Raw genomic sequence first — 25,222 nt, forward strand, 5'->3', positions numbered from 1 at the left:
GCTACAGAGGTAGGAAAGGCCTGGAGGGGGCATGGGGCTGCTCTGAGGGACACTGACCCAGAATCACACAGGCAAACACCTTCCTTCTGTTCCCTCCAAGTCTAAACCAAAATGCCTTGTGCTGGTTTTGGCTGGGGTAGAGTTAATTTTCTCCATAGTAGCTCACATGGGGCTGTGTTTTGGATTTGTGCTGGAAACAGTGTTGACAGCCCAGGGATGTTTTCCTTCCTGCTGAGCAGAGCTTACACAGAGCCAAGGCCTTTGCTGCCTCTCACCCCACCCCACCAGTGGGGGTGCACAAGGGGTTGGGAGGGGACCCGGCTGGGACAGCAGACCCAAACTAACCCCAGGGATGTCCCACACTGTATGGCGTCATGCTCAGCACATAGAGCTGGGGGAAGAAGGAAGGGGGGACATTTGGAGTGATGGCGTTTGTCTTCCCAAGTCACTGTTACGCGTGATGGAGCCCTGCTGTCCTGGAGCTGGCTGAGCACCTGCCTGCCCATGGGGAGTGGTGAATGAATTCCTGGTTTTGCTTTGCTCACACATGCAGCTTTTCCTTTACCTATTATTATCTTTATCTCAACTGTGAGTTTTCTCACTTTTACTCTTCCGATTCCCTCCCCCATTCCAGCCTGGGGGAACAAGTGAGCAGCTGTCTGGGGCTTGGTCAAACTACAACAGTCCTTTTTTCTGCCAAGAAATACAGCAGTTTCTTGGCATTTCTATAACAGCTTTTGAGACTTCCACTGGGACCTGGGATGCGTGCTTTTGCTTTGCCGGCACTGAAGTCTACCTTCAAAGTAGCAACTGTTGTCAGCACACCACAAAATCTGTCAGATGACCAAGGGAATCAACAAGATCCTCTGTAGCTCAACATCTGTGGTAGCAGCACTCTGGGAAGAAGCAACATGTGGATATCTGTGAAATACAGAGCCCACACTCCTTGTGAGGGCTGGAGGGTCTGGCTGGGGCAAGACTAGTGCTGGGGAGGAAGGCGGACGCAGCAGCTTCCCAGCTCCACCACCTTGGGGCACCAGGCTGTAGTCAGTAGCTTTCTGAGGGCTCTAGGAGGGATTTCAGTCCCACAGCAAGAGCCAGGGCAAGACTCAAGGTGCTTGACTTGCCTGTCTGCTTGGACAAATTCCCCATCTGACAACCTTGGCTTTGCTTCTGGCCTGATTTTACTGCTTCTGAAAGGCATGCCAGCCACACAAGATGGAAACTGAGCACCACAGAGCTCAACTGAATTCGAATAGCTTTTTGTTTTTCTAGGGTGCCTTAAAAGAGTCTGCTCTTTCATGAATTTAATTTTCTCTATGTGAACATTTGGATGTTGTTCCCCCTCAGTAAGTAATTAAATAATCTCGGTGAACTTTGCTTCCTCCAGCTTTCAGCAGGGAAGGGAACCTACTGCTGCCATCAAGGGAACCCAAGATATATATTTACTGGATTTTTTTTTTTTGTTTCAAATCATTATTTAATCAAGATGAAGGAGGAATAGAAATGAGACCCTCACTTATGCTCCAGACTGTAATTTTGAGTACGATCCTAGACCAAGAGGCAGTGCACTCTAATAGGTTACAAAAATACCATCACTACTCATCTTCCAATTAAATTGAACAAGTCCATTTATTGTGCTGCAAACAGCCCTGAGGCAAGAGATGACTATACGTTTTCTCAGCCATAAGGGGACTGAGACCCATCAATGCGCAGCATGGCACAGCCTCACATATAGTTGGAGGATTACTTTCTTGGGACTTTTTTCTCTTGTTTTGCAACTTACTTCAAAGTGGAGTTAATTTCTTTTTCAGGGGTGCATAATGTCTCCCTTTCTCTCTTTTTCTGTGCATTGTAATAATGAAAACAATAAAAATCTTGCATCAATGACCCCGGCGAGCCTTGCTCTCGGCAAGGGCTGGCAGACATCTGCCAAGGAGCCGCTGGCGCAGGGAGCAGCACCTGCAGAGAGGGACTGCTCAGGGGAATGAGGCTGTGTGCCTGGGCTGAGGTACCTCCTTCTTCCAGAGCAGGGGGTTGGGGGGAGGCCTCTGCCTGGGGGAAATGGGCTCACCTCTGCTTATGATTTTCCCCATCTGAAAAGCCAGCCTCCTATTAAGGGAGTATATAAAAAAAAATAGCAGTGCTGTAGGAACACAATATAACCCCTTTTTGCACAATTATGAATCCCTGACTCAAGGAATCTTGAGTGGAAAATATTTTTTTTGCTAGGTGGAGAGTTCAGGGTGAGGCTTTGTCTACAATAAGGGCTAAACTAAGTCCAGGAGCATGGAGGCAATGACACAACTGTCCCTGCAAGGTCAGAGTTTGGGTTATTTGGGGCTGAAGGGCAACACAGCTGAGCAGCTTGGCTCACAGATCCATTGCTGGGGGTAAATTCCTGAGAATGCCAGGCAAAGGTCTGTTCCTTTGCAAAGATGTTTTCAGCCTGCTGGGCTGCAGCCAGTGTTGCATGACACAGGCCAGGGTGTCCCCAGCTCATCTTGGGCCAGGCTGGCACTGCTTTGGAGCAAGGGTGTGCCTTCCACTGCCTCCTTTGGTACCTGGTATACAGCATGGCCCTCCCGTGGCTGCAGGCATCCCTCCTTCACCCTGGGCTGCTGGCTTTCCTGTGGTCCCTGCGCTGAGATGCAAATTTGTTGGACAATAACCAAGGGTAACCTCAGTCCTCTGGCTGGGAGGGGAGAAAAGGAAAAGCAAGAAGAGAGCAACTTCCATATTTATGGAAGGCTTTGCCTTTCTGCCCTTCAAGGGCCCTCTTATTCTGCCTAACAATTAAAAGAACTTTCCCTATATAAAACAAAACCCAGGCTAGAAAACAGAGAGCAACAGCAAGGCAATACACAGATCTGATACAAGGTTCCCTCCTGCACCTGCTGTCCCAGCCCCTGCACAGCATCTCGTCACTTCTACCTTTCTGCAGATACATGAGCACAAACGGCACCATTTGGAACAACCATATCCCACTGAGCCTCACTGAAAATCTGGCTCAAGCCTATGTTAATTTGAAACATCATAAATGAGTTTCAGTGGAAGTAAAGGAGCTGGCAAGGAAAGTGTATGCAGCGAGCAGTTATCTTCATCAGGTACAACAAAGGCAACTAGGTTCATACCCTGCAGGTATTTATATTGCACTGCTCAACTGAAAGCACAGTGGCATATAATACATCTGTATCAGCGTGGTATAAAGTGTCTGCAGCAGGTTAGGGGTATGCTGTTCAAAAATAGATGCTGCATATTACCCACAGTTTCTCTGCATGCTGAGGCACAGTCCCACAATCCAATTCAATAGGTGGCTGTTGTGGCTGCATGGGATTAAAGGAAGAATGAGAGGGAGAAGCTTGGAAATTCACTGTCAAAAGGAAAAGTAGCAGGGAACTTTGGGGTGTTTCTGCATGTGTGCATGCGTGTGCGTGCAGCAGCTTATGCATAAAGGCAAGAGGGAAAGAAGCAGCAAGGTAGGTGCATGGGCAGGGCATTATTTTGTATGGTTTATCCCTCATAAATTACAGGTAGACCTAGTTAGAAATTGTGGCTGTTCCAGTAGAAAGGAAGAAAAACAAACCAGGGGGGAGGGGAAATGGCAGAATTTACCACATAATGCTACAAATTTTCAGAAGAAAAAGAATATAGAATAACAATTGGCTTGAAAAGCAAAAGCTTTGGTTTGGAAGTGCTATAGCGTTACCTCATGGGAGTTTGTGTATTGTCTCTCTGCATCTCTTCTGCATGCCGGGATTCTCCCTGGACAATCCCTTTCCTTTGAGGATATGGCAATGCATCTCCCCAGGTAAGGGTGGTTGGCTGGGAAGCCTGGGCCAGAGGGCGGGGTGGGGAGTATGACACACCAACCCCCGTAGAGGGCATTTTTGAATCCCGGTTCTGGAATTTTCCACAAAATCTTTTCTTTTCAAGTAATTTATTGTTGATATGTGATCAACGTTTTCTGCAAGAGCACATTTTCATTTCATAACACATCCGGGCTGCTCTCAGAGTAGATTCTGACAAAACTAAGCTTATTTACAGAGCAACCATTTAACTTACGAAAAATGAGAGGCAGAGTTGTGCATAGTCATTAATAAATGAGACTGAAAGTTCCCATTCCATTTTTCCCTTGCTAGTTTTGAGTACATGATATTTAATGACCTTGTTCAGAAAAATTTCAGGGGCAGCACTTAACCAGGGGCTTCAATTTAAACAAGTGCTTAAACGTGCTCTTGAATTATGTCTTTTTTTGGGAACAAAAGGACACTAGTGGGTTGCACAGTAAAGGTACAGCTGCCTTTTAGTAGTTGAAATATTTGCCTGTGTTATTAGCCCATACTAGAAAGAATACAACAGGGGACTGATGACTTTTACTTTGCATCTATCACTACAAAGCTCTGATTTTCCCTGCCCTGCAGCTTGTGTGCTCATTTACCCCGAGTGAAGCAAGTGGAAAGGGGAGTGCAGCATGCTTGAGTTTAGCTCATTTTAAAGCTTTTACAATTTTAAATTAGAGTTTACTCTTGCTCAGGGAACAGAACAGCTGGCAGTCGGCCTCACAGGACTCAGGGAGCCTGGCTTCAGAGAGAGGAAACCTAGTACCAATTAAAAACCAGGCTTAGACTTTAAAACATTTATGTAAAATATGCAGCTTGAACCAAAACAAAAAGAAACCCACCCTGGTGATATGATGCAGTCTTTGGCTGGTTGATTTTTGGGAGAAGCTCTTAACTCATTCCTACCTTCCCCAGTTGTCAGAGGGCAACACCCCAGGCTCATGGCCATAAAAGCTTCATAGCTTGTTATTCTTTCTTTACATGTGCACACATGTGTATCTAAGCGTGGTGTGCAGGTTCTGCTATTCACACTCTACCTTATATGGTTTTATATGCAATGACTCACATGTGCACTACACACTCAGGAGATGTATATAACGACAGCAAATATGCATATCTATAATTCTGAGAGACAGCTTGAGCCTGTCTGTACCCACGTATAATCTCTGTGTATTTTGATCGGAACGCTATCTGTGCGGGTGAGCAGATAGTCTTGCTGGCACTATATCTCATATCTGATGTAGCTGCTGTCTATGGCTGAGCTATTTCCAACTGATTGGGCCTAAAGGAGAAAATTAGCAACTGTATTCCACTTTGGGGCTTGGAGGACTCTACTCAAGACACCTTTGATGTTACACATCCACACGTGCGAGCACCAAATTCTGCACTACCTTGACTCCCATGTAGCAATTTCTCGCTCCAGAATGCCTATCAGGTACTAACGCCATGATCAAAGAGCATCACACCTCTGCTTTGCAGCTACTGGGAACAAAGGGGAAACGTACCACAGGAAAAGGAAGACTTCATATCAATCTGTATCTAACATTTCTCTCCAACTCTTGCTCCCTCAATTCTAAAGGCATGTATTATATCATCTCTTTCCATGTATATGGAAAAACATCTCAAGGCACTGAGCCTGATTTTACCCTTGGCTGCACATGAAGATCCCATTAGCATCAATGAGAGCTGCTCATAAGTTCTGAATTTGGCCCCTGGGCTTGTCAGTCCAGAGGAACAGTGACCCTAGAAGGATCCTGATAGTCAGAAAACATCCCCTGCCAATAATCACCAACTCATTAAATGTAAATGTTTCTTTTATATATGTTTGATTCCCTTTCTTCCCCTGAAGGACTAAACTTTTGGACACGAAGACTAGTCAATTAAGTTCACATCCAGCTGAATACAGACTGCATAACAAACACTTCCCTGTAAAAATACCATTGTGGGAGGCCACTTTTTTTGTTAAATGTCCTCAATTCATTATTCATAAGCTAGAGCCTTTGCAAAGTTTTCCCCTCTCCAGCCCCACCCTTGGTGTGAATGTGCTGGAGAAAGGAATGACTTTAGATACATTGGAGAACAGCACCATTAATAAATCATACAGTTTTAACCAACTTGTCTAACATCACTATAATTAGGTTATAAAAATTTCATATCAGATTTCTTGCCCAGATTGCTGTGGCTAGTGCAAGCAAAAAAGCACAGCATGTAATACTTACTACTTCCTTAGGAGAGAGGAAGCTGTACAGCGGGAGGGTTTGGCTGGCTTTTTGGCTGGCCTGAACCTCTGCAGAGGAGCTTCGCTTTGCTGTGATCTTTGAATGGTGCCGGGAGCGTCTTCGTCGTGTTTTACGTCCTTCCTCCCGAGACCTGGTTCTGTGCCTCCAGAAGACATGAACAGCCAAACCGTTATTCCTCAGTATTGCAGTAGTGCCCACTACCAGCTCCATGCAAACCCTTGACAGCTCTGTGCTAGGCCATTGCGTGTGGGAGTGTCTTCCACATGACTGCTCTGTGAAGTCATGATGGAGAGAAAAGGGATGTTTTGCTTTTCTACTTTAAAAAAAACCCAACACACAAAAGCACCAAAAAACCAACACAAAACAAAACAAAAAACCCACCAAAACCACTGCATCCAGGCTTTGGACCATAACATCAAATTTCAGCTCCAATTTGTGATTTTGTGGTGGCTCAAGGCAAACCATACTTTCACACAGCCTTGAATGTCCCTATGGTAATACACCTCCAAGGGAAGATGTGCTCTGCTCGGTAGTTCAGAGGAGTGAAGTGGGAGAGTGGGGGTGGTTTGTTCAAGTGCTTTCAGAAAACATGAAACATGAATTCATGATGTGTATAAACTATGTGACTTGCTATTGCAGTGATGCCGGGTCTAGCACCAGCACCCACTTAGGTGGCCCCAGGATGCATCTGTCATCCACGGGACAGAGATTTTAATCAGGTCAAAGACAGTGGCTATACAATGCCACAGGCAAATATATTTCCATTCCTAAGACCGAGTTTAAGGCTTTCCTGGGACATCAGCAGTACAGAGCCCTTGGGCTAGGGAAGGGAGACTAGGCTAGAGTTGGCTGTCATGGGTTGATCATCAGCCATGGGGATTAGAAGTGACTGCCAGAGTGAAGAGCTGCAGCCACTGCTCCTCGAGGCAAAACCCTTCTATTGCTGAGACCACAAGAAGCTCAACCCCCAGTGTGTAACATAGCTGCTACCGAATGGGACGTGGCTCTGCACAGAGAGTTTGTGGGTCACACAGGCTATTGCAATCACATTCTGGAGCCTACCAGGAAGTGTCACAGGACACCCAGCTCAGGGAGCAGTGACGTTACCTGCTTCGACAGCTGGGGGAGTGGGAGTCGGAGCTCTCTGAGCGAGAGTGGCAGTGGCGGTGGCAATGGCGATGAGATTTCCGGGTGCGCCCACGAGAGCTTTAAGAAGCAGAGAGGAAAACCACCATTAGGCTAGCAGATTGGGAGGATGCAAGAGCCAGTGGCTGGAGGATAAAGTCAATAACATTCGAATCAGAAAGAGGATCTGCATTTTAAACCAGAGAAACTGGTGTGTGAAACATTGTGCAGGACACCAAAGCATGAGAAATTCTCCATCTCTTCATGGATACACTGACATTAAAGCAAGCCATCTTACCAAGATCTGTGGCAGCATTTTAACTACGAGCTATTAGATTGGCTGTGTAGCCTGCTGGGGAAGATCTATGGACTAGGATGCAGGAGTGCAGCAGACAGCACCAATCTTTTCTGCTTTCAGGACCTTAAAGAACTATGTGCTTGCCTGCTCATCTGCTTGTCCTTCATCATGCAGCCCAGCCTAAAACAACTAGGGGCAGCCTGGGACCTTCCCATTGCTGACCCTCACTGGGGGAGCACTGTCCCTCCAGGCAAGCCATCTAAAAGCTCCAACCCTCCTGTATCTTGCTCTAACCCTCTCTATAGCGCAGGCTCCTTGTTAAAGAGCAGACACAGAAGGACAGGCTCCAAACAGTGACAGCCAGCCAGCCCTCCAGGTGGGAGGGACAAGCCAGTCCTATGGGCAGCTCTAGCGGTCACTATATAAACATAAAGTACAGCTTCCCTAACTGCAGTCTGCCCTATGCATGGTTCCTACTTGAGGGGCAGGACCATTTTGCCTGGCTTCTTACAGGTGACCAGCCACTGCTGCTCCCTTTTCTGACAGGGCCACTGGACAGTTACCAGCAAACCGTGTGCGGGAGCCCAGGTTCAGTGCCCTGCTGTGCTTCCCTTTGCTCCGTTCAGGCTATTCCTGATGGATTACCTGGCCCTATTGCCAACAGCTGAAGTCCCACCTGCAGACAGCAGGGGAATGTGGGCGGCAGGCTACCTGTCACCTTCTGTGCCCACTCCCTCTCATCGTTGTCACAGCAGTTGTTTTAGATCTGGTAGTGTAACCATCTGCCTAGGCTGGCATCGCGGTACCAACAGGCAAAGCTGACATTGGCTTAGCTGGTGGGAACAGTGTGGTTTCATGGCCACACTATACCAGTGACTGACAGCACTAATACAACCCGCCTGGACAGCATTTAGTAATTTGCCGCTGTAAAAACTCAGCAAATCAATTGCTTGAGAACAGCATCTCCTTTAAGACAAAAGGGCAACCTCCAGGGCAATTGCTTGAACTCTGCCTAGCTGTTTTCCCTGATGCTTTTCACACCCTATTTATATTTTTAAAAACCTGACATTTCAGGATCCTCCTTCCTTATTTTCATACAGCTGGAATCAGCAACACTAAACATTTTTCCCTCACATGGTGGATTTGTGTGAAAATCCCCGTGTTTGCTCTTCACCCTCTGCATCAGTCCCTCCAGTTTAAGAGTCTTTGCTTTCTGCAGGAGGAAAAACTGGTCCTGTGTGATTCAGATAACCAGTTGCTCAACACAAAGATAAGCCAAATCAGTGTGATTATACAAAAATCCTGATCTGAGCTGGCTCATGGGATCTATCTGATCCACGCCTGGGAGCAATAAGAAGTTTTGCAGAACCCAGGAGTGGCTCAGCTCTGATTTGTGAGCTGAAAGATGAGGGCTAAAACACCTTGGCTGGTTTATCCCCAAAGAGCAATTCTAGCAGCTCTCATTCCCCTAGATCAGTGCATACCAGCAGGGCATCTGATCTTTGTTTTAACCACATTGTTAGGCTACTGCATACTGGCCAGTGCAGTATGGGTTGGGTTGGGGACATGCCTGCTTTTACAGATAACCTAGGAACCCTCAGTTTCACCACTGAGATTTCTGGGTCCATAGCAGCCCAGTCTGAGGAGAGGGAAAAAAAGATGTGGCTGTGCTACTGAACATGCAGAAATCACAGAGGAAAGGAGATGAGCTTCCTGCATGCAATAGAGATGGCCTGGGCAGGCGGTGCAACATGCTCTGGACCTCATGAATTCCTGGTATTTTCAGTTCCAGTGGGTACTGGGGTGACACTGGCAGTGTCAGGGGTTGTCCCTCTGTCTCCTTTCTGCCTAAGAGCTAAAAGTTGTGTTGGGAAGAATTAAAGGACAGGTCCTACTAATACCAAACCAGCAGATTTCCATCTGCTAGCTCAGTTTCTGTCTCCAGCAGGGTATCCCAAGCCCCAGTAAAGCCAACCAGAGGTTTGGTGCTCCGGGCTCAGCCCCAGAACTGTTTCCTTGCTCTGAAAGCAGGTGAGAAGCTGCAAGTTGCAATTCCAGGGAGAAACAGAAAAGGAAGTGAAAAAACAGAGAAAGCTTACAGACCTTCCTTCCATCCCTGAGGAACCCCATTTTATACCATACGCCTTGCTTGTCTGTCCCATCGGACAAGGGCTGTGCTCCGCTAACCCTCCAGGGCAGATGGGAACCTCAAGCCCAGATTTTTACAACCTCCAACACCTCCAAACAATCCCTAATCCCCATTGCCTTCTGCTCCCATTCAGATATTTGGTTGTATTGTATATCACGAGTAGACCCTACTGTAACCTCCAAGAGGTTACAAACAAGGAGGAGCTAAAGCCCATCTCAGCAAGAGCGTGCCAGCCTGCCCTCTGGGCAGTGGAGGCCATGGGGCACTGTGCTCTGCAGATTTGAGTTCATCCTCTCATGCTGCCCTCATCAGAAAAGCTGGAGTCTCTGCTCAGGACTGGATGAACAAGACACCGCACAGCCTTGTGAGGTACAAAGAAAATACTGAATAAGGCGGTACAAAGGAGAGAGAGAGGAAAGATCTCCAGCCTCTTTCCATCTTTTTCCATTCCATTCCAGCAAAACCAGAACTGCTGGTTTTAGCTGTGAAATAATCTTGAGAATTGCTTAGGGCTGTGCAGTCGGTGTTAGCACCATGGGACCCACCACATCAAGCACTTCCTACCCCACAGCGCTGCGCAGGGCAGGGCAGGGCACACCATGAATTGCTACTTACTGTTTTTTGTGTTTTCTTTCTTCCTTTCTCTTACTTTTGGGGCTTGAAGAACTAAATAAGAAATGGCTAATTAATTCAGAGATTTCTGTTCTGATAAGAAGCTGTACAATCACATGTCAATGTTACAGCTAGATTTCCCAGGAGCGTGCAATAAAAATGAAAGGGATTAACAATTCTGCCACAGCACAGGGGGTATGAGTGCCTGCTGACAAATCTGGCTTGTGGGCTTGGCCAAAAAGAATCAAAGAGATCAGCCATCCTGGTGGCTTTGCGTTTTCCCACAGAAAAGATTAATACTTCTTGATACTGTACACACGCGCACTGGAATCAGGAGAGTTCTTCCAGTACACACCCGGAAAGCCACTGACTCTTGAATGTTGCAAAGACGGGCACTGCCGAGGGATGCCACACTGGTTACAAATAAAACCATAAGAGAAATGAAGACTCAAGATGCAGGATGGATGCAACATGGATGAGGTTGTGCGGGTCTAGGTTATACCAAGAGGTCTTTTCCAGTTATGTGCTTGATTGCACAGGCTGGACTGGATACCCCATTCCTGTGGGATCCGAGGAACACATAAGGCTGAACAGGGAGAGGGTAGCTCCAAACCCACAAGGAATGGGGGGAGCCAAGGGGATTCCACAAGACAACACAGAAGAAAAGTATCTTCTGCCCCCACCCAGTGAACATCAATCTTGTCAGATCTTGAAGAGACCATTAAACTCTTTTCTAAAGGACCACCCACACTTGCTCAACTCTTACCTGTGTCTCCTCTTCTTTGAGGACAACCTGCAAGACACAAATATGTACACTGAATACAGGGTCTCACAAAATGGGAAATTTGAGTCAGAGGCAATGTGGTTAGGCCCTGCAGTTAGGCCCTGCATTAGACTAAGCACTGTGAGACCCCCTCATTTTACCAGCTGGGCAGAATGGTCTTGGCTGTCCTTTAGTCAGCTGGTGAGGGGGTAGCTGAGAAATGCTGGTGTGGTAGAAGCGACTATCACAGTCTGCAAATAATTGAGAATATGATCCTTAGGATGACACATCTACAGAAATCAGATACATCCCCTGTCCCTGGTGGGTCGCTTTTCTCTGTTACTACATCTACACTTTTGCACTGCACTTAGTTTGAGGGGGCAGAGGTGAGTCCAGTCCCTGGTTTTCTGCATGAAGGACCAAGTAGCAGTCAGAGGAAGAATCCTTTCTGTATCACTCCAGAGCAGCCTCACAGCCAAACCAGCATTGTGCCTCAGTCTTGCCTCCTGGAGCATCCCTGGGATGACACAGGAGCCACTGTGCTGGTCATCCTCGTAGAAAACCCTGGGAGCATGGCGGACACTCTGCCTTGCAGTGAGGCCTGGCCCCGGCACACTGCCCAGCCCGCTGTGACCCATCTCAGCTTGGAGCACAACCTACTGCAGAAGCCATGGCCTGAAGTCCTGCCTAGAGAGGCCGTGAGATTGCCTGTGGCAAGGTCAGTTGGGATCTCTAGTTGACGAGGTACCAGCTGTCTGGAAACAACCGCCATTGGTCACTAATGCTTAATGGTCTTATCATGCTGCCTTTTGGGACCAGCTACAGCCTATCCTTGGCTTGCAGGGGTACAAATGGGTACTAAAGGTTAAAGCCAAGGAGCTTCTGATCCAGACTGCTCTCAGGAGATGGTATCCATAAAAGAGCATAAGAATCCCTTCTTGGGAAGGAAGTATTTTAAAGGAGTTTCTACATCCTTGTCTCTCCTCCTCCCTTCCTTTTCTTTAAGATTCAAGCTCAGCTTTTCACCCTGTTATCCATTTTTGGTAGCTTCTCTCTTTGGTTCAATATATTATAAACACATAAACTTTCCAAGGGAGATGTCATCCACAGTTCTCTTCAAATATTTGTTTAATGTTTGAGAGAAAACAGTGAAATATGTGCAAATTTAATATTTAATTGCCCTCTTTAAATTAAAAATGGGCTTCAAAAGGGGAATGTGAAGGCAGTCACCCAGAGCTGGGAGGGAAGGTTGGGATGTGGATGCAGAGAGCTAGCCTGAGCCTTTTCCTGGTCCAGACACTGACACTTTCTGCAGGCTTAGGGGAGAAGGGAAAAGGATCTGTGCAAGCCCAGAGTGCCGATCTTGGTGGCATCCCAGGGGATGGGAAATTAGACAGCAAGGTCAAGGAGCAGGTGGAGGCTCTGCAGATCTTGCACTGATTTGGCTCACCTGTCTCTCTTCCCCCACACCCCAACAGCTCCTATTTATCTGTTGACCCTGGGCATGCACCCCACTTCATGCCCTCCTTGCCCGGAGGGACACTGGCTCTGCCTGCCCTCGGCTTTCACCTCCCAGTGGGGCCCTGCCCTCTGGGCGGCCATCGTTGAGAGTCAGGAGTTGGACACATCTCTGCCCCCAGCATGAGGCTCCACCAGCTGCCTGACAGCAGTAACATCTCCCACTCTTTGTCCAAACCCACCCCACCAGGTGCTGCCAGTGGGGAAGTACATTTTCAAGGGAAAAATACCTGTTTCTTTTTCGCTTCTTGGAGCTTTTCTTCTTCTTCTTCTTCACAGGCGAGGGGCTGTAGGAGGGAGACCTGAGGAGGCAGAGGGGTGTTAGGGACCTCAGGGCTCCCCACAGCACTCCCTGGCCACCTCAACACTTACCCTGCCGCCAGTGGCATCCCACTGGGGTGGCGAGGGTCCGGGGGGCTCCCGGGGCCTGCCCGATGGGCTGCAGGGAGAGCCCTGTCCCGGCCTCTGCCGCCCTGAGGGCGGGGTGAGAAAATGGCGGCGCCTCCCTGGGCCTGCGGAGACCCGCAGACCCTCACACCTCCCTGTAGGGCACCCAGCCTCCATTTTACACTGGCTTTTCCCTGCCCCCTCACACAGCCACGGGCTGCCTGTCCCCTCCTGCCCCACACACCACCGCGGCTGCCCTCACCTCCTTCGCTTCTTACGGCTGGATTTCTTCTTCTTCTTCTTCCCCCGGGCCAGTGGCACATGCTCCCCATCACACGAGGGGCTGCGGAGGGGGAGAAAAAAAACCAAGTAAAAATTTAAAATAACAAAAATAAAAGATGAATCAGCTCACATGGGACTGCTCTCCCCTGTCCCCACCTCAGGGGCATCCAGGGCAGAGAGATCAGTTGTCACGGTGGGCCTGGGGCGGAGGCGAGCGCCTAATTATCCTCTAACGAATAATTTGGTCACAGTTTAAATGAAGTGTCTCCTCCATGGGTTTAATGGAGATATAATGAGACAGCTACGGTACGCCGCGGTGACGCCGGCTGATTATTTAAAATGTATTTGCTGAGGTTAACGATGCCGTAACACATTTATAGGTTTTGTTGCTCTTTGTAAATATGCTTTAAATAATTAATTGGCATTTAATTTGCATACAATAATTATTGCAACCAGATGTATCTAACTGTAATAAAAGACTTGACATATGTTAAATAGCAATTGATTAGAAATATATATATTTATTGAGATGCTATGGTAATTTAATAATATATGCATCTCTTACACAGTTTTTAAACCCTGGGAAAAAATCTCCTGTGAATTAATTTTTGTTTTAAACATATGACACTGAATTGTGTTATGTTTCAATGAAAAGCAAACAACATGGTTAAATTAATGCAGAGCACTGGGCTAAAAAGGTGACAGATACTCTGTGGCTATTCATTAACCAAAATGAATGCTCATAAAGACAGCGGCAACCTACGGATCCCCAGGTTAATCCCCAAATCAGCCTGTGGATCCCCTAACTGATCCCCATATCTGTCTGCGGATCCCCAAATGGGTCCGCAGGAGAGGTTTAGGGAGGGCACAGCCAGCTCCCCAGGGCCTCTGCAAAATCACTGTTGGAAATGAGGGTGCTGGGTTTGCTTCCCCACTCCTCGCCCCGCCGTTGGGAGGAGCTGCTACCAGGGAACATGCGAAGGCAGCCCCGTGTTTGGAAAATGCTGTGGGATCTTCACTGCAGAAAGCGGCTGAACATTGAGCAGTTTCTGCAGAAAGAACCAATATTATTGTTATTAAGGGTCCTAATGCAGAACAAACACCACAGCACATTGACCCATCGGAGGCAGTGACAGCGGGACGTGGTAGGGGGACTCAGGCTTCACTGACCCCCGACACTTGCTCGCCCAGAGCTGGAATTACTACCAAAATGACACCACCATAAAAAGCCAATTGCTTAATGCTTTTAATACACTTTTTTTTTCCCCCCCAATTGCTCTGCAAAATGAACCTGTATACTAATGCTTTGGTTGTGAATTGTGTATAACTGCACACAAAGTGTTCCTGGTGCAGTAAGTCTGAGGTGCAACCACACCGCAGCCCCGAGGAGCACACATCAGGATGCTCAACCCCAGCTCCCACATGCTTTCCCCTAGCACAGATTTGGGCTCCCCAGCAACAGGTCTGGGTGCATATCTCAGCCTCCCCCTGCCCAGGGCCACAGCCAATGGCGAGAGGAGAGAAACCTCTGCTTGTGCCATATCTCCCTCTCACAAGATAAAGCCTTTTGTCTTTGATGTGGAAGCTCTCTCCCTGCACTGATCTGATTTTAATTGTTTCTCCTTGATTGTGATCAAAGTCTAATTAAAAATATACTTTTGATTATTGTTCTGGTTAGCCTGAAATCTGAAGATATGAAATGTGCTTTCTTACTCTTTCTTTCCAGCATCTTTAACCAAACAGGGAGGCTTTAATCCCAGAGACAGTTTAGCAGGCAGGGCTCAGAGACCCTAGCTGCTTTATTTTCAGTATTTGATTCATTTTTCTGCTTCTCAAGGTGTCAGGGGCTAATGATGGACTGATAATGAAGCCGTGTCCTAATGAAGCCAATGCTGCTGGTCTGATCTAGGCGTGGGGAGAGGGGAATTGCCAGGAGTGATGCCCACCCAGGGATACCCTGCAGACCTGGTAGCACGTAGGGATGCTGGCAGATAGCCTGCCTTGAAGCTAGGGCTGCTTGCAAGGAGGCTGTAAGAGCAAGATGTGGAGTGGAAATGAACTATGGATTGGGAGGTTTCTCCCTGCAAACATGGACGGGGATTTCATACAATTGCATACATTTGCTGGATGCTCACGCAGTCATTTAACCCATCCCCAGCTCTCACAGACCCCCAGAGGGGCTGGGTGAGCAGTCACAGACGCATTCTCTGCCACCCCCTCTTCGGGGTGACCCTGCTCACAGCCCTAACTCCTACCTGCGTGACCTGTGGTGAACATAGTCTCGTCCCTCCTTCCCTTTTGCACAGCCATTGGTGGTGGAGGCCTCCTTGACTGCACGGCCACTCAGCTTTTCGGGACGTCTGTCCTCCGCAGGGTATGTCAGGCAGCTGAGGGTCCCGCTGTGGGAGGAAGAGGAGAGAAAGAGAGCAATTGCAAGCTGTCCTTAGAGCTAGACTCATTTGCTCAAGGCTTCCTGTGTACTGGGGAATCCTCTTTCCACAGGTAGGGCCTGTGCTGCTGTGAAGGAGGGCTGCAGGTTGCTCTCAGGACTCCTGAGCCCACAGTGGTCAGTCCTGTGGTGGGAAATGCTCCTACAAAGCTCCCAAAAGCCCCAATTTCCAAGCCAAGTTGCACCCCAGTGTGGGCATGCTGTGCTTAGCTTTCGGGCACAGATACCACAAGCATCACAGAGCCAAGGAGCAGCCAGACGGCCCCGTACTGCAGGGACAGCACCGTGTCTGGGTCCAGTGCAATGGCAAAGGGCAATGGTAGCTACTCGGACTAGCACCTCTCCGTTGTGGGTTTTAGCTCACCAGCTCTGCAGAGACAGCGCTGGTCGTGCACTCTTGTAGTAAAAAAGAAAGCCTTTGTATTTCAAACGCCATTCCCCAAACCTGCTGTTGTACTGCTAATACCTGGCCACAATTCTCATCCTATCACCTTTGCCAGCACTCAGGTGGAAGCAAAGCTTTAGCAGCCAAAGGACAGCCCTCCTCCTCACTCCTACAAATAGGGTGTTGGGTGAGTAAACACACCTGATCTTGCTGAAAGCCCAAACTGGAGAACCTGGGACAGCCCAGCACAGCTAAGGGGAACTAGCAAGTGCCTGTAAGAGACCTGGGGAGACTATGAGAGTTGGCGAGGAGCAGAGCTAAGGCGAGGAAAGCCTGGGTTGAGAGGTGTCCGAGAAATATTGGGACTTGAGTAGTGCAAGCTCAAATGAAGAAAAGAAGCCAAATGGAGAAAATAAACCCAAACAAGCCTGAGCTCAGACACTTGGGAGGAAAGTAAATAGGTTTCCAGGCCCCACAGATGTTTATTTCAAAGCACAAAAAGATTAATGGAAAGCCATAAACCATACCCAGCAGGAGTGCCAAGAACACTATGTTTTTAATGTCATCTAGAGTATTATTTGAATAAACAAAGCAAGCATCAGCGTGTCCAAGCCTGTCCTGGCTGTGGAGTGGTGCCCTTGGTGGGCTGGGCTCAGCTAGCAGAGAAAGCATCCCCATTTCCTCTCATTATCATTCTGAAGTTAATCTAAGGAATGTGCTGTGGGTGCTGCTTTGGGGTTTAGCCATTCCCAGGTCAGCTCTGCAAGGTCCCACTGCCATGTTGGCCACTTGACCTACCTCTTCTTTTGGAAGGCAGCACGCCAAAGCCCCGGGCTATGTGGACCCCCATCCCAGAGCAGGAGGAGGCTGGGGTGTCCCCCTGCCAGCCTTGCAGCCACAGTGGCTCAGGGATGCCAGGAGGGTGCTTTGGCTGCAGACATCATCACAGCCATCACACATGGGCTGTGGGGTCAGGAACAAAGGGCCAGGTGGACGCTACACATCTCGGGGCTTTAATGGGGCCAAGAGGGTGGTTAAAGAGCAACGTGATGCTAAAACGGCATGTTAGCCCTGTTTAGGCATGGCCAGAGGCTTGCAAGCCCCAGGGAGCATCCTGCTGCCTGCCTCAGCCATGAGCACCACTTTTCAGGGCTGGAGTTAGCACAGGAACACCTGCAGAAGAAGGGTCACCCCTCTTTTTCCACCTGTGTTTTCTCTCTCAACCAGACCCCACTTTCTCTAAGAGCTGGCTCTTTCCTGGAGCCCATTTTGTAATCCCTGAACATTTAAGGATGTGCATCAGCCAAATGCACATGACAGGGGTCAATGGGGGGAAGCTGGGTGAAATATTTCCAGCCCAGGACATACAGGTGACACTGGCTGACCCGATGGTCCCTCTGGCTTTAAAAATCTATTACTCTGCTTGTAATAAATCCCCCAGTAGCTTCCCAACATCTATGTTATTTTTAAACATCCGGGAAGCTACATGGTTAATTGCTTTCTTTGTGTGAGCTAATTAGCTTGTGTCTTTCCCCAACCCCTTTTAAGAATAGTCTTCTGAGGCTCAATCATTAGGTTCTATTAAAAATGTCCCCAAATTAATGACCTGTGCAAAGTCTGGGCTGGATCAGCTCCAGCAGCAGAGGCGGGAGGGTCCCTCACCAGGCTGGCAGCACACTGGGACACTGCTGTCTTGCAGGAGGGACCCAGGCATGGCAGGTGATGTCCCTCTCACCCTGGCCCCCACTCCCACTAATGAGATTTTCAGGACCCGGGGTTAAAACTGATTGGACTTGAGGCAACCAAGGACTCCTGTACTGCAATGCACTAGGAACCATTTCTTCTGGGCTTGAAAGTAATTATTGATGGAAATAATTATTCTCCAATCCCATCAAAGGCTGGCTTCAATTCAACCAAATGTTCTCTGATGAATGCCGAGAGTCACTAACACTCTAAACTGGCTGGTAATCCCCTTGCGTTAAGCTCCATAGACAATGATTGAATATATATGTAAAAACACTTTTTTTGTTGTTGTTGTCTTTCGTGTCTTTCATGACTGATATAAAAGTTCTTGCAGTTTGATGTGAATGATTAATGTGGCCTCAAAGGAGAAGACTGTCGCACTTTGCCCTGCCAGACCCTGCCTGCAGCAGAAAGGAGAAAGCCTCTCCGGGTACTTTGCTGGAGCCGGCCCCGGGAAGGCAGCGAGGACACTCGGGGTGACGCAGCTGGAAGTATGGGGCTCGCTCAGCACAGGGGACGTGCTGCCTGCAGAGACGAGTACTGGAGCAGGCAGGAAGAAGAGGAGGCAGGCATCCATCCCTCTGGGCATCCAACGCTACTCTGCCCTTGGAGCGAGGACCACAGCCTCTCTGCCGATGTACAGGTCGCATGTTTGTCCCTGAGGACACACTCCTGGCCATGGGCAGCTGGGCCGTGACAAGGCAGAAACCCACCTGTCCTGCCTGCTCTCCAAGTTTCTCTATTTCCATTAGACACTTGTTTGCACTCATTTTTTTTTTCTTTCTTTCTCCCATGCAGAAATCCAGCCTATCCCTCAGGCCTACCCAAAAGCAGCATCCCTGCTCCTCTCAGGGAGACCCCATGCAGAGGGCACCTGGCAGGCTGCCTGACACCAGTTCAGCACAAAACATACCCTGGGGGACCTCTCTCTGCAGACGGCTTTGTCCCTTCTCTTTGCAGCAGTCTCCAATCCAGGAGGGGTTTGGTTTTGGGCTCATGGCGATATTTGCCAGGTTTCAATGGCTGGGAGGGAAGCAGCGGTCACGCAGGGCTCTCACCTCTCCCACCAGCCCAAGTCTTTCACTGCTTGTCACAACGCAGCCAGCCCACCTTGCATTTTGGTATTGTATTTAAGCTTTCCCATGTTTTCCTCCCCTGACAGAATGTGTTGACAACAGAGGGAAATGATCTGTTATAGAAGTGATGCAGAAAAGATCACTGGTAGGAAAGAACCCAAATATTCCTCATCTGAGCAGGGTAAAACAGTGTAAAACACTGTGGCTGTTTGGAGGAGAATGGGGTGGATGACAGCAGCCCAGCTGTGAGGTGGGGGGGTCCCTGTTTATTTTTACAAAGTGCCCGATACACTTCCCACCAGCCTTTCCCAAAGGTACATCACGTTTCCAAATCCCACTGGGCTCCCTGCTGCCAGCAGCATCCCACAGAGGCCTGTCACCTAATGCCACCCTATCCTGCCTCCCTTCCTTGGGGGGCTGGCATGTCACCCCCAGTTTATGGGGACACTGCTGAGGCCAGATAACCATGCTGTTCCCCCCACACTGGCTCCCTTTGGGACTGGACATCACTGTTTGCTGGGGAAAAGCAGAAAGTCACTGATGGGCTTGGCAGGAGACTTTCGCACCAGGTATCTTACAGGAGCCCGAGGCAGCCATGCACACCAATGGCAGCATGAGGCCATGGCTCTGCAGAGGCCAAGGGAAATACAGGACCAGACAGGTCCTGCAGGGCATTCGCAAGACATGGGAGATGTGCTGGGCTGAGCAAAGACCCCTCACAGGGTTTGTGCAGGGAAGTTGTTGCAGACAACAGAGCTTCCAGAGCCATGAGTTAGCCCCACGAGTGAGCCTTGGCCCCAGGGCAGAGCTACAGCCTTGGGGCATCTGGAGGGCTTGAACCAGCCCGGCCATGGGGAAATATTCCCCCCCTCCATTAGCCCCCACGGGACTGCACTGCTCTTCCTGACCATGGGCAGATCCTGGCACTCTTCAAGGAGGACTGGGCAAAGGCAGAGGGTATGTGCTGCCTCAGGGAGCAGAGCTAACTCACGGCCTATCCCCATCCTGGGCTGCCGCGCTTGGTGCCATGGCCAAGTGCCATCTCATCAGGCCATGAAATTTGGCATTTGGTGACGCACGCTTCACCGGGAGCTGAGCCCAGCGACGCCCGTCCCCTCTGGCCCCACAGTGACATGCAGTAGGTGCGGGTTTGGTGTGCCCTTGAAATCCCTGCGTGCTGGCCTCTCAGCACTGCTGGCACTGGGCAGCTGCCTTCCCCTGCCTGCAGGCTTCCGCATCCCAGCTGAGCTCCTCTGCCCTGGCCCTGCAGCAGTCTCCTGCCACAAAGCTTTCATCAATCATCCTTTTCCCCCACAGTAACTCAACTCCTCATCTCAAGAGGAGAGAAGAGCAGGAAAATTGCCTTTCTAGTGACCTTTCAGCTGCCAGACCCTGCCGCCAGGCCATCTCTCCAACCTCAGCGACATGGTCCCTTGCCACCACAGGACAGGCTCCAGCAGTCCCAGCGCTCCATGGCCTGGCCGCAGCTCCTCTGCCCTTTCCCAGCTGCTTTGCAAGCAGCAGTGTAAGCACACAGGGGCCGGATCATGTTAACCAAGCCTTTTATTTTTATAATTTTTTTTACTTTGCAGACACAGCTGGGTTGGGTGCTGGATGCACAGCCCGAGCAGCAGCGTGGTGCTGCAGGGCACCCAGCCGCATGCGTGAGCACGTTGGAGACCCTGAGCACTGACTGCTCTTGGCAGACCTGCACTGACAGCATTTCCAAGCTCAGGACAGAGTATTTGGAAAGCCAATATGGAAACTTTACTACCTTGCCCTTTTCAGCCCTGGCTGGCTCCACTTTCTGATCATCTTTACGTTCCCTGGTGAAAAGGTAGGAGTGGCTCCAGCCAACCGGAGCCCCTAAAACGAAAAAGGTTAAAGCACCTCTGATAAGCCTATTGGTTGTGAATGTTTCACTGGCATTAAACCAACGATGGATGCCTCGCCTGGGGACTGGGAACATCAGCCCATGAAAGGACACAGGCGTTCGTGGCAGACACAGTGCCCCGAGGGGAAGCAGGAGAAGTCCTGTGCCCGCAGCTGCTCACACCAAGGGATGTCCTTGCCGCTTCTCCTGAGTAACGTGCAAAAGGTGCGTGGACGTGCATGATTGAATATCTCATCTTTCCTCTCCTTTCCTCACCTGGAGGTTTTGGCTGCACAGGAAGGGGCAGGCAGCGGGTTGAGGTCCCCACTTTCCCACATCCCCGCTGCTCTCTGCCACGGCTACCTCAATGTGCCTCTGCCCTGGGCTTTGGCCCTGGCAAGGGCGGGTTGAGCTGCTCACAGCATTTCTAAAATCCATCACTTTGGGCTAAGAAGCCTTTTAGTGCTAGAAAAACGACCCTTTTATTTTCTCCTTTGCTCTCTAGCTTTGCTCTCTAGCTTTGCTCGTCTGATTGAGAAAGAAAATGGTTGAACTGTTCCTTTGTCCCAGGAGAGGGAGGGGTCAGAAAAGAAGGTAGTAAAGACATTTCCTAGCAAAAACTCCAGCAGATGTGTTTATGTAAAGCACTTTGAAATATGCACTAAAAATACCTCTTCAAAATTAGGAGATGGGTAAAATTGTAAGTGCTTCCCACAAACACACACACAAACACCCCACGGCAGGTTCTTTCCCCACCTCATTCAAACCATTATTATTAGTGTGGCAGGAGCCCTGCAGTTTGTTATTGAAAATTATAATAGCAAATCACTGAGATATTTTCCCTGATTACACAGACTCCAAGCCAGTTCAATTTTAATCTTCTCCCCGCTATTTTTGACGTGCATCAACAGAGGCACCAGCTGCAGAAAAGCGCGTGGTTTTCTTGAGGCAGTTTAAACATAGAAGAGAAATACAATTCCATAATACACATTTTTCATCCGATTTTTTGCCAGCGTGACTCGCCTTCCCCTCCTGCTCCCAGGAACCCTACGTCCTGCTGCAAGCCCGGATGCAGCAGTGGCTCCTTTTGCTTCCTGGACTCCAGAAAGGTTTAACGACTGCTCTTAGCACATCCCGGGCCAAAAAAGCAGCTTGGCTTTTTATTTTCCAGCATTTGATTTGCTACGCACGGTTGAATCAGAACAGAGGAGCTTCCCTGCTGGAAGAGGCCCCGGTAGCGGCACAGGGTCAGTGCCAGCTGCTTTGGGGATACCGTGCAGTCACAGCCGGTGGGGAGGGCTTCATCCCGGGCACCAGCTGGTGGCGGCAGTGGCGGCTCCTGCTGCGCAGCAAGGGATGGACAGCCCTGGTGGAGTGTAAAAATCCACAGGGGAAGGCGATGCTCCCGTGTACTGTCTGAGGGAGGGTCAGGCATGAGAGTGAGCACAGCCTCTCCCTGCTTCCCACAGCCAGGTCTCCTTCTCCCTAGGGACAATTCCCATCCCTCTTCCCTTCCAAGCACTCAGCTGCCTTGCAGGGCTTGGCGTCACCTTCCCTTGCTGCCAGCAATCCTGGATGGCTCCACCGACCACCTGCCAGCGACAGCAGAGAGAATCCCAAGCAATATGGCACGCGGTTGTATAATTTCTAAAGGAAACCTGGACCGCTGCCCTGTCTTGAGTGGCTCCTACGGCATCTTGTGCCTCCCACACTGCCAGCTTGGAGGTCCCTGCAGTGCTTTGTGACCATCAGCACCTGCACGCTGCCGGGCTGGGCTTGCTCTCGAGGGGACAATCCTGTGCCTTTCTTATCCTCAAATCCTCCTCCTTAGACAAATACCCTGCAGGTTCCCATGCCTGTAAAGGAGCTAGTTTTCTCCTCCATCAGGGAATAGGAAAGGAGCCTCGGCTTCTCCCTGGTGCCTGGAAACAGAGAGGAAAGTACGGATGTTACCCTGAGCTGCACCATGGCACAGCAATCCTGCACCCCCCCGGCCCATGTTTTGGGGGAGCCCAGGCTCCTGAGTGACCCTGCTGTGGCAGGGACTGGCCTGAGAATGGACTGGGGCTGAAAGCTCACTCTGAACCGTGCCGTAGCCCCACAGCCACTCTCCTCCCAGCTGGGCACAAACGGCACTCCCAGACCCCATCCCTGCCATCATCCCCAAGGCAGGCCAGAGCAGCCATGGGGGCAAACTGCTCCCTGAGGAAGGCAGAGCTGATGGCCAGGCATGTGGGCAACCCTAAGCAGCCCTCATAGAGCTTGCGATTAGGAAATGCCTGGAGCTGAGCTCAAATTTCTCATTAATTGCTTGCCCATGAGCAGCACAGGGTGAACCCTCGAGGGGCGAAGGGCAGGCTGTGGGTAGCATAGGGGAGCCAGTGCTGCCAGCACAACACTGGGAGCTGGAAGCTGAGGAGCACCGGAAGATTATGTTTAACATTTTAGGAGGGTTTTAACAAAAAAAACCAAACCGACGGATGTCCCAGAAAAGAAGCACTTTGCCACTATCTGCAGTGTCATCAGTCTGGAGAGCACCTTCACACCCAACGGACTGCACAGGGCCAAAGCCCCCACCGAGGGAGTGTCTCCTGTGCCACCACAGCACCCTGGGTTCAAGGCAAGACCCTGTGGCGGCGCCTTGCTTCACTGCTGGCTGCCATGGGTGCGGCCGTGCTTGCACACAAGAGTCTGGTCCCTCGCACAGGTTAATCCAGGATCTTTGGAGATCGCTATCCTCCCGGTGAGCCTGGGCTCGCTCTTTAATGAGAAAGCCACCCTGTGGCTGCCAAGTGATGGCAGGGCTGGGGCTTGGGATGTCACATCCATGGTCCTTGGTCATTAGAGGTGCTCTCTGTGGTGCTCTGATTCCCTCCTTTGTTCAAAAAGCCATGCTGTTTGACATGGCGAACAGCAGCGAAATAGTGTACTTGCCAATAACATAGCTCATTAAATTTTAATCAAATAGTGGATTGTAAGCACACAGTTACCAGCAGCTCCTGGGAGCACTGCGAGATCACTTTAAAAATGAATTAGTAATAAGGCATGTTGGAGGCAGCAAGGAGAATACAGCTGGAGAAGATCCACTTGGAGCAGGAATGCTCCCTTTGCCACTCACATAAAGCTCTTTCCTCCTCTCCCTTAATTTGCTTTTTTTGAATTGCTACTGGAAGAAGAGGGGGAAACACACTGGAGGTCCCAACACTCAGATGGCTCAAAAAAAGCAGCCTGTTCACACAGCTGCCGCCCGCCCACAGAGCGGCCCTGGGAATGACTCTGGTCGATGGGAGAAACATGGAGAAGACGGCCATCCCATCCATCCAGGCTGGGGACAGGGGCACTCAAGTCATGGCATCCCATTAATAAGCCACTCCCTGAGCCACCCTGCGTGCCGGGACACAGGCACGCATGCCTGCCTGCAGCTAATGAACAGCAATCTGAAGGGCTCGGCTTGAAACAACTCTGACATTAAAAAATGCTCAACGCCCTCCCAGGACAGACCCACAGGTGCATCCAAATGGGTGTCCCCAACCCGGGTGTCCGGGGGCATCACCTGAGCAGGGCAAAGCTGATGCCGCTCTGCCTCATGTGGCTGCCAGAATTAGAGGAGCTGAGGATAACATCTTCTGCGGACCCTCATGTGTACCTGTGAACAGCAGTCGCGGCGGGAGAGACCCCAGCAGCAGCCAGCAAAAATCAGTCTGCCTCGCCTGGGGGGCCTGGTGAGATGGGGTTCCTGGATATCCCCTCATTCGGGGCTTATCTCCCAAACATCCACCCTGCCACAATGCACAGGACCACTCTGCCAGGGCCGTGCGGGGCTGGGACAGCGCAGTGATGCTGCAAGGAGCAGATGTCCCCACGCGGGGATGCGTGGGCAGCAATTAGCTCCCACGAAAAGGAATTAAGCAACAGATTTCTCCTGCCGGAGAGACAAGCCTACAACATTCCCAGCCCAGGAAGGAAGGTGGCAAGTGGGCTTTAATCCCTCTGCTGCACCCTGCTGGGGGATTTTCATGGCCAGAAGAGCCCCTTTGCCTCCCTGTATCATGTCTCCTGGGTCAGCTGAGCTGGGAAATTCCTGAATTGCAGCATCATGGGTGGGAGAGTTTGGTCTGACTCCAATCCTCCTTCCCTGTAACACTCCCTGGTCCCCTGGCAAACACCTTGGTGGTCTTGCCAGCTGCCCAGGACTGATGAGCAGGCTTTAAGTTAAGGATAGTTTCTGGGAGGAAAGACAGGTCCTTTCCTCCTCCCACAGCCCTCCAAGGAGGGAGAGGTTGGTATGGCCATGCCATCCCTGCCACACAGTGTGCACCGGGGTGCTCGGTGCTGCAGCACCCAGGGCTGTTTGGGGGTCAGAGCCGGAAAGAAACTCCTCTCCTTTCCCAGGTCTTGTCCCCAGCCATCCATGCCACCCTGCAACTCTGAACGTTGTTTTAAATCATCTCCAAAAATGAAGGGGAGGATATTTATTGGC

At 50.0% G+C, this 25,222-nt stretch overlaps 1 protein-coding gene across 1 annotated transcript in view; it reads right to left on the reverse strand.

The window, feature by feature from the left end:
- The window catches only part of SRRM4 (serine/arginine repetitive matrix 4), a 49,765-nt gene that overhangs the window by 12,462 nt on the left and 12,081 nt on the right, over window positions 1-25,222 (reverse strand). The window contains exons 2-8 of the mRNA XM_075110263.1: window positions 15,472-15,615; window positions 13,197-13,277; window positions 12,778-12,849; window positions 11,033-11,059; window positions 10,270-10,320; window positions 7,190-7,288; window positions 6,062-6,224 (exon numbers count right to left, since the gene is read on the reverse strand). Coding sequence (XP_074966364.1) covers window positions 6,062-6,224; window positions 7,190-7,288; window positions 10,270-10,320; window positions 11,033-11,059; window positions 12,778-12,849; window positions 13,197-13,277; window positions 15,472-15,615 — 637 coding nt within the window. The remainder of the gene's footprint in view (window positions 1-6,061; window positions 6,225-7,189; window positions 7,289-10,269; window positions 10,321-11,032; window positions 11,060-12,777; window positions 12,850-13,196; window positions 13,278-15,471; window positions 15,616-25,222) is intronic.

Source organism: Phalacrocorax aristotelis, chromosome 15 (assembly GCF_949628215.1).
Source record: "Phalacrocorax aristotelis chromosome 15, bGulAri2.1, whole genome shotgun sequence".
Classification (NCBI taxonomy): Eukaryota; Metazoa; Chordata; class Aves; order Suliformes; family Phalacrocoracidae; genus Phalacrocorax; species Phalacrocorax aristotelis.